Here is a 9,894-nt window from a genome sequence, read left to right on the forward strand (position 1 = left end):
CTCCTCCACCTCCTCCTCCTCCTTCTCCCCCTCCTCCTCCCCCCTCCACCTCCTCCTCCTTCTCCTCCTTCTCCTCCTCCTCCTCCCCCTCCTCCCCCTCCACCTCCTCCTCCTCCTCCTCCTCCCCCCTCCACCTCCTCCTCCTTCTCCTCCTCCCCCTCCTCCCCCTCCTCCTCCTCCTCCTTCTCCCCCTCCTTCTCAGGAGAACCAGCGGATGAAGCAGGACCTCATGAAATCCCAGACCAACATCGCTTGTCTGCAGAGTGACATGGACTCTCTGAAGACCGACCTAGCGGATCAGAGCATCAACTCTGAACGGTGAGACCTCAGTTTGGCCTCCAATTGGGTTTGGCTTTAAAGTTTGAATTTTGCTTCCCTTTTTTCGTTTCCTTGTTAAGTTAGGGGTGACATTGGGTGTTTAAACACCACTTTTCCCCCCACAGTTTTTTTTTAGCTAGGGTTGAGTCGTGTTCATTTATTTATTCATAATTGCTTTCTGAAGACTTCATGCTCTTTTGGTTATTTTTGTGCTGAGATTATTAAAGAGGTGATTGTGATTTCTGTCCCTCACTCAGTGTTTGCCTGTGCAGTACTTTTCTCAGATGGATATCTTTTAATGCGGTCGTGACCGATAAGCAAATGACAAACCAGACACTTGTAGGCAGAATGGGACAGAGGCAAAGGATAAACTGTGGGCGGGTGAGAGTGGGAGGCCACGCCCCCCCAGACAGACTGACTGACAGACCAGAGTCCCAGGGCTGTTTATGTAGCATGCAACAGGATATCCTGGTGTGACTTCACATGCACAATGACTGCCTCGGCAGGGTTACCCCGGCAACAGGGCAACAATGAGAGAATCCAGTTTGAGAGTATATGCAGTCTGAGGCTCTGTGTACGTTACCGCCTGCATGTTTGAGCTCGTGTGTCTTTGAGAGAGATACGATTAGTCCATTCATATATTACCATACTGTCACTTATTCATGCTATTTGTTTTCAACATTGGTGTGTTAATTACTACTAATCAATGACAGACATGTGTTTTTTTTTTACCAATTCCTGCTTCTTAATGATGCAGAGACGAAGAGATGATGAAGGTGTTTTCTGATGAGAGGGACAGTCTAGAGAGACAGATAGAGGTGCTGCAGTAAGTATGCAAATCACACCGTAAACCCACTCACACACGCGCACAGTCGCACACACATACACTCACACACACACGCACACACACACGCACACACACACAGGCACGTACACACAAACACACACATACACGCACACTCACACAGTAGTATACCCAGTGTAGACTACAAATAATTGTTGGTTTGTGAACGTATTTATGTATAGATATAAATGTATACTGTTGTTAAATATATACTGTTGAATAAAAAAAAAACGTATACTCTTTTTTTTAATGTATGAAGGTTGGCAAACAGGAAGCTTCATGACTCTAACGATGGTTTGAGGACATCACTAGAGAGGAGCAGCAGGGCAAGTGCACACGCACACACACACACACACACACACACACACACACACACACACACACACACACACATGCACACACACACACACCTACTATCCATTGAAACACACACAAATCTCAAATATCAACATTAGAGCAAAAGTGTATTCATGTATGATGTTGTTTTCTGCAGATAGGAAGCGGTGTGACGGAATTCAGTAGAAACAGAAGCAAAAGCATCTGCTACTCGTCACCGTACGCCTTGATCGACAGGTAAGACACAAACCAAAACGTATTTGACTTAATACTTCATTGTAAGCATTCCCTTCCTGTCACATGGGAATTGTGAAACAATTTTGTTCAACCAGTTAAAAACGATTGGAATGCTATATAATAAATCTTACTACTGCAATAAGTAATTAGTTAATCAATAATGAATGGTCAATTAATGTACAATTATTGCAAAAAGTTTCCACGGCATAAAGAGATGTCATTAGTGATTCAGTAATCATTTTATATTTTTTGTAATTTTATTTGACTTTCTTTTACTTGTTCAGGCAGCCGAAACTAAAAGACATAAAAAAAAGAGATCCATAGAGTGACCTCATGCACAATCCATCCTAACCATAAATTTGACTGTCATACTTTCTCTCTGTCTCACACATACACACACACCATCCCACAGACAACCCCACCTACCCACCCACCCGCACGAAAACCCACCTACCCACCCACCCCAGCACAAACACACACACACACACCATGTTTAAAGTTGAGTGTGAGAAAGGTACTATGTATGAACAAGGCTTGTTTAAATCCGTTCCCAAGCCTCTGCCACTAGGCAGAGGCTTGTGACGTACTTTTAAAAGTACGTCAGCCACTGACGTACAAAGCCAATGGAGTCACTTCTCTCCTTGTCGCTAATGTATCTGGTATGAACAGGTAGCTCCACTTGCATGGCATTTGCATGAATTTACAACATAATGATGCATGCAACTCAACAAGTTTATTTGCACACAGTGAGCGAGGTGACAGCACTTGAAAGTAGATTTCAAAAATGTTTTGGAAGCCAGACAGCCCAAGACAGAAAAGTATTAAATAGGAGCCAACAGGAAATAGGTAACAATTTGTATCCTGTTCTAGTGAGCATGACACCATGAAGCAAACACAGCAAAGCAAGAAGGTCCCATTCAGCTTTCATTCACTATTTACAACATAAAAAAAAAAAAAAAACTCTTTCAGCCAATCAGCGTATCAAAACATGTGACACAATCATGGTGCACTGTTCAATGGATTCACGGAATGAAGAAGCACAGGGGAAAATGTCTTCTCCACCGAGAAACTGCATACTCATGTTCTCGTTCAATAGTTGTAATTGAGTCTATTTCTGCATAACTGCACTCATGGCTGTGTTTACTCTACTAAAATGAATGCTATCGCTCGTTGCCATTCTGGTTTTTCCAGCTATAGCCCATATTTTACGTCATCAACTACGACACAGTCCCTGATTGGCCCGTTTACGTCATCAACTACGACACAGTCCCTGATTGGCCCGTTTACGTCATCAACTACGACACAGTCCCTGATTGGCCCGTTTACGTCATCAACTACGACATAGTCCCTGATTGGCCCGTTTACGTCATCAACTACGACACAGTCCCTGATTGGCCCGTTTACGTCATCAACTACGACATAGTCCCTGATTGGCCCGTTTACGTCATCAACTACGACACAGTCCCTGATTGGCCCGTTTACGTCATCAACTACGACACAGTCCCTGATTGGCCCGTTTACGTCATCAACTACGACACAGTCCCTGATTGGCCCGTTTACCTCATCAACTACGACACAGTCCCTGATTGGCCCGTTTACGTCAACAACTACGACAGTCCCTGATTGGTCCTGATTACATTGTCATTTCTTTTAAAATGGATGTGGGTGGCTAGAGGTCCAGACTGATCCGTGTAGTGGAAGATAACGCAAGGTCATGATCGGGATGGTCTCCAGGCGAATGAGGGGCCAGATAGGAGTCAGGGCATGTTGCTCAAGGATGCAGGAAGTGGACATGGGCGTGGAGACATTTTGATCTTTTGCACCATAACACATTCCTCCCACCGGGCCTCAGGTTGTACGAGCGGTCGGAGGAGGAGGAGGAGGAGGAGGAGCCGCCGGTGGGGCGCCTGTACCGCCGCCGGCCCAGCTGTGACACCCTGGCCCTGGCCATGTGCGACCCGGGCCTCCGCCGCCGCCGCCACAGCAGCGAGTGTGAGGAGGACAGCCTGCCGGAGAGCTGCATGGACAGCGGGCTGTCCACGCTGAGGGGCTCGCGGGGGGACTACGACTCAGAGCCAGAGGCCAAGTGTCAGGAGGAGGAGGAGGAGGAGAATGGGGAGAAAGAGGACGAAGAGGAGATGAAGGTGGAAGGGGAGGAGGAGGAGGAGACAACGGAAGAAGTGGAGAAGGAGGTGGGAGAGGAAGAGAAGGGGGTGAACCGAGGAGCGAATGACACTGAGGATAGCATGACGGGGGATTACTCTGAGGTTGATGTAAGTCACACATACTGTACGTACGCGCATGCAGGCATAACCTTAAGTTTGTAATGAATTTTATATTGAATACAGTGCATTGTTATCATCCCCCAAATCGACATTCAGTAAATAATTCAGATACTTAAAGTTGATCTGTGTTTTAAAATTGCAGTTCTGTAATTTCTTAGGTTGACAGGTCAGGTCTTAGGTTGATTAAAGTAGTTGTGTTGTCATTGTGTCTCTTGCCTTAGAATACTGGATATGTGACCTACATACATTGAAATGACCCAGTTTGGATGATTTGTCTTTACTGTGTAGCCAACGGAGGCGCAAGATGGGGATTCACAGTTTGGGTCTGACAGCGGTTTGGACTGGCTGACTTCTCAGCCTGTCAGCAGAAATAACTCGTCCACCACGACCCGCAAAGCCCTCGCTGCCTTCACGGCTCAGGTAAGGAAGGAGACTCATGAACATTCAATGCAGGTTTGGAGAGCGGTTGTTTATAACTGAAAAGTGAAAAAGAATTAGTTATTCTAGTGCCTGGAGGGTTTTACCCAAAAGGGTTCTGGGTTTTAATCCCAGTGCCTGCAGTCGACCTCAATTATGTTGGGTAAAATTGCTAAATGATCAAATTTGAATTAGCATTTAAGCGAAGCGATAAGGGAAAAGTGACATAAATGTGTGCCATCGATAAATTTCTCATGATGTTTATGTCTCAGGTGCTAATAACAATACTGCCTTCTTCATCGACTTTCCTTATCACGCGGTGGCCTCTTACACATCCCCGTGGTTGATGGGTCCTCTCAGGAGAGGCCGAAGGACTGCGTAGAGCTGGGCTTCATGTCGTCAGAGAAGGCCTACCGCATCGTGCTGGCCGGGGACGCGGCCGTCGGCAAATCCAGCTTCCTGCTCCGCCTCTGCAAGAACGAGTTCAAACTGAACAGCAGCTCTACTCTGGGTAGGTCGGAGGAGGAGGAGGAGGAGGAGGAGGAGATGGTGGACGAGATTATGTTTTGATGAAACGCCAGACAACACAGTCTAAACCCTCCCTGGCCGTATCTGATTGTGATGAAGTGCGCTCGCCAGGCAAATACGCTGCCACCGCGTTCTGATGACATCTATCGCGTTTTTGCATCGCACTTCCTGCTACTCTCCAAACGGTTCCCACAATCTCTGTCGTACACGCCGTTGCAATTGGTGAAAGCTCGACGAGAAACTCAATCGACCACCGAATCGGCTTGGCACCTACCAGCCAGCCTTACGGCCACATAGAGCAAACATGATCGGTTAAGTCATCGGAAGGTTATTATTGGTCAGATAATTGGCTACGTTTGTCCTTGCATTTAATGACGGCGAAGCAGCTCAGTTTTCCTAGCACTGCTGCTGCTCTGAGGAGAAATCAATGTAACCGAGCCTAAACTGTTTATGTCCCACTTTCATATGACCGGACTTTCCTGGGAATTTCCCGTACGACAACCAGAGCTGTGTGCTAAGGAAAGTTATCACGTGTACTGTTGTAGAACGGTGTTGTTCTGATGACCTCTCCTAGCTGGAAAGTCTTCACGTCGATTATACTGATAACAGTATCCCCGGTTGTTTGATCTTTGCTTGTGATCCATTTGCTATATAAAAGGAGCATGCGGGAAGTGCTTAACTATTTTTAGATCTAGGGTTAACATCCTTCCCCTGAGACAAACCCTGTTAACAAAATATGCTTGCGTTGCTAAAAGTGTACGTGTTTAATTTGTGAAGTTGTAATTATCTCCAGGTGTGGATTTCCAGATGAAGACTCTCACCGTTGATGGAGAGCCTACTGTTCTTCAGCTATGGGACACTGCAGGACAGGAGAGGTGGGTCTTTCTGTCTCTCTCTGCTTGTGTACTAGTGTACTATCTGCAAGTAACCAAACTGGTCTTTCTGTGAAATCGCATCAGACCAAAATATGCATAAAAGCCTGCATCTGGTAGCAGTGTATGCTCTGTCGTTTAGCTTGAAGGGAACCACAACTTTAACAAGGGGAACATCTTGATTTTGATTTTGATTTATTTAATTGTATCAGAAATGTCTTACACACATTAAAAGACATCAACAAAACACAATTGAGGATAAAAACACAATAAAGTCCAGGACTTATTTCCATTGTGGTCCTCACATAAAACATCAGGACAGGACAAGACAAGCCACGACAAGACACTAACAGAGTGTATTACAACCAGTAAAAAATTAAATAAAACCACATTTTTCTTAAATAAAAATAAAAGACAGTAGCTGGCCCCCTGCTCCATTCAGCTACCCTCTCTAGTAACCAGGCCTTGATTCTCTTTTTAAAAGCATTCAGACTGGATGTGATTTTTAATTTCCCTATTCATTTCCCTTCCCTATCTTATTGTTCTGCGTTCCTTCTCACGGATTCTTCCTTGATGAATAAGTTTACCTTGCTCTTTGGCAGGGGAGCTGAGGTTACTGGGTCTAGTATCATACAGCCTGTGAAGCCCTTTGAGACTGTAACTGTCATTGAGGGCCACAAATAAAAGGGACTTAACTTGCCTTGCTAGGTTCCGCAGCATCGCAAAGTCCTACTTCCGCCGCGCCGAAGGCGTTCTGCTGCTGTACGATGTCACCTGTGAAAGGAGCTTCCTCAATGTTAGGGAATGGGTTGACATGATCGAGGTAACACACTGCCCCCCCCCCCCCCCCCCCCCCCACACACACACACACACTGTTCACTAGCACATACACACATATGAACCATAACTTTCACACAAACACTATGAATCCACCACTACTTGCTTATGGTAAAGCAGTGTCGTTTTTGTAGTTTTATTTCTCAATGGCAGGTTTTTCTATAGATATAATAATAATGATAATCCTGGTTGATTTTATTATCCTCTTTTTACATGCAGCAGATACGTGAGTTGCCAAGTGCTAATTGTGCTAAGCTATTGGAGGGAGAATGAATGTGCTATTTGGTGTTTGGTCATTGTTTCTGAATTTGTGATGATGACTGCTCACAGGCAAACTGCAGAAACAAAAATAAGTGTTAAATGTCAAACACTGGCAGTCGTATTTTGCATTTTGTTTTTGTGTGTGTTGTGTCTGGTCAGTATTTGCATGTTGCTGTGTTTCTGCGTGTAGCCCAGTGTCCTAAAGGCAAAGAGGACTCATAGGGTATAATGTAGAAATCAATATGGGCGTCGCCATGGAAACCCGAGTAGACAGGCAAACTCCACATACGCTGTGCCTGTGTCAATGTTGTTTCCTGGTTCCCCCTGGTCTCCTGTGCTTCTCTCAGGATTTGTCACATGATGACATACCCATCATGTTGGTGGGCAACAAGTGTGACATGAGGCAGCAAGGAATAGCCTGTGTCCCGACCAGCTATGGAGAAAAACTAGCTATGGTAAGACACACTCACGCACATACACACATTACACACGCTCACACATCTCTGCACACACACATGCGTGAAAAATAGAACTGAATGAATAGTAACATACACTGAGAGACCACATTATAATCATGTCGATATGTTAATTATGACAGATAATTCATAATAACAATGTCCCTTCAACAGACCTACAACGCTCTGTTCTGTGAGACAAGTGCTAAAGACGGGTCCAATGTCCTGGAGGCTGTTCTACACCTGGCCAGGTAAGACACAAATTAAAAGGCGTGCATAGAGTGACTGGCAAATTCTCACCACCTCATAACTCATGCCTTAGAAATGGAAAAGGTTGACGCCAGTGCACAGTAGTATTATTGTCCTTTACTGCCCTCTAGTGGTCGAACATACAATGAACTCTCAATTACATTAACCCTCGAAATTGCTAACATTCCATTTCATTCCATTTCTTCTAATTTTCCTTGTTCCATGTTATGTCCCACCCCAGAGAGGTCACTAAGAAGGTCCTATTGGAGGACAGGTACATGTCAACAACAAGTTTGAAACCTTCCAGGAACAAACCCATCTCCTCCTGTTGCTGACAGACCTGCGATACAACTCCAGACAGCTGTTGTGTCACTGAAAGACAAGACACTCCGCCCTCTTCTACACTCACATGAAATTAACTCTAAAGAAGAATATGTAGACTGGAACACGACAGCAATATCATTTTATCAGAACAAAGTAAATAAGAAATGGTGTGGATACGTTCAGCACACTGCATCCTTGGCTTTGCTGCTTTCTAGAGTTCTTTCTCTCAATATGTGCTTCTGGTATTTTGAACATTGAGGCCCCTTTCTTGTTTGTCTAGGATGAAATAGAGTGGTTGACAGCGAAATGTTGACTATTGGTCCTGTCTCGGGTATTTGGCTCATTTAGAATCGCCCCTGCCTGCTTCAGAATGGCTGGCTACGGGCATTCACAAACCTGTCCTTAAAACAACAACTAAATGTTTGTTTTCAGAAACGTGCAACTCACCGAGTGGTTAGTGGTGTTTGTTGATGTTCCAATTCAAGTATCGTAGCGAAATACAGTTTCTGTCGTGTTTTATTTGGCATTTTGTAAATCCATTGATTTCTGTTGGAAGACTCATTGTTTGTTGACCGGAAACGGAAAGGGTTGTAGAGGTTAAAAAGGTTGTAGTCTTTTCGCTCGGTTCTAGCCCTACTGTTGAGACGGAGAACCGAGCAAAAAGACTACAAACAAGCGTAAACAGCCCCCGTTTCCATTTCCGGTCAACGAGCAATGAGTCTTCCAACAGAAATCAATGTTCAAAATACCAGAATTGTCCTTTAAGTCTTTGCTGGCCATGTAACTCTAGCGATAAATAAGATACTTGTACATGTCCTAAGTCATATGCAGTTGTTAACATGACTCCTTTTTTAAGAAGTTGTTTGGTTCTTGGATGTGATGCGAGTATGAGTGAGATTCATGTATGTGGCAAGAAAGGCATGTTCATTGTACTGTGTGTTTAATACATGTCACTTATTTTATTTTTATTGACATATTACCTCCTGCGCTGGCCACAGGCATTATGCAAAGTCGAAACATTTTGAAGACATTTCATTTGAAGGAAAATAACACAATGGCATGTCGCCTAATGCAGGGGCTGGATGATTAGAATAACACATTTATGTTTATGTTCATATTTTAGTTTTATTAATCTTGTGCTATGAAGTAACTGGCTGTGAGTTTCATCCGGATTTATGAGAAAGGGTTGGTCTGTCACAATGTGCTGAAAGAAAGGGAGATTAAGTGTCTCTGGGGACAAAATGATTCAGAGAATTCAAGGAAGTCTGACTTCAGTTCCCGAAATGAAGGTACTCAAATATCAGAGGAGGACGCTGATAGAAATAATATATAAATCCTTATGCGATACTTCTTTGGATTTTATTTATGACTCCACTGCTTTAATGTTCTCGTGGTTTTATAGTGTTAAATTGTCTTGGCTATCCAACTAGAGCTAATCCAGAAGCTATTATAGTATTAAATGTTGGGAGATTGTTTTGCATATTGCTGAAAGTGAAACTAAATGTGTGATGAGTTGGAGAATATGTATGTCTATTGAGTGTAGACTTCTAATGAAATATTAAAATGAAAATGTACCTTTTTCTTTACTTCATTAGACCATATTATATTATATAACAGAGTCTGCCAAACATAATATATTTCCTAAGTAAATCAAATCAAAAATACTTTGACCAATCCCACACAAGTTATGATATGTAGCATTTCCGCAATAAAAAAATGTAAAAACAACTCGACCTATGTTATCTATTTTGTTGAGTTGTGTACTTACATTTTCCCAACTGTTTCCAGTAAAATCTATAGTTTAATCCACAACTGTCGTATTTGGTCAATGGCGTCATACACCATTACCCCATAACCCTCCGGGGAAACACGTGACAACAAACCTCATTTTTTAAAATGAAACGTCAATATCGGGGTTAATCATGGAGTGA

At 43.7% G+C, this 9,894-nt stretch overlaps 1 protein-coding gene across 1 annotated transcript in view; it reads left to right on the plus strand.

Annotated features, from left to right (window-relative positions):
- rasef (RAS and EF-hand domain containing) overlaps positions 1-8,003 on the plus strand; it is a gene marked incomplete at its 5' end in the record, with an annotated part of 15,303 nt that extends 7,300 nt beyond the window's left edge. Inside the window, 12 exons of the mRNA XM_084467882.1 lie at positions 203-318; positions 1,076-1,144; positions 1,422-1,492; positions 1,660-1,735; positions 3,588-4,008; positions 4,309-4,440; positions 4,798-4,948; positions 5,759-5,840; positions 6,546-6,660; positions 7,283-7,390; positions 7,565-7,641; positions 7,881-8,003. Of these exons, the coding sequence (XP_084324008.1) occupies positions 203-318; positions 1,076-1,144; positions 1,422-1,492; positions 1,660-1,735; positions 3,588-4,008; positions 4,309-4,440; positions 4,798-4,948; positions 5,759-5,840; positions 6,546-6,660; positions 7,283-7,390; positions 7,565-7,641; positions 7,881-7,974 (1,512 nt within the window). The 3' untranslated portion in view covers positions 7,975-8,003. The remainder of the gene's footprint in view (positions 1-202; positions 319-1,075; positions 1,145-1,421; positions 1,493-1,659; positions 1,736-3,587; positions 4,009-4,308; positions 4,441-4,797; positions 4,949-5,758; positions 5,841-6,545; positions 6,661-7,282; positions 7,391-7,564; positions 7,642-7,880) is intronic.
- Between the last annotated feature and the right edge of the window lie 1,891 nt (positions 8,004-9,894).

This window comes from Micromesistius poutassou, assembly GCF_964030765.1.
Source record: "Micromesistius poutassou genome assembly, chromosome: 5".
Lineage (NCBI taxonomy): Eukaryota > Metazoa > Chordata > Actinopteri > Gadiformes > Gadidae > Micromesistius > Micromesistius poutassou.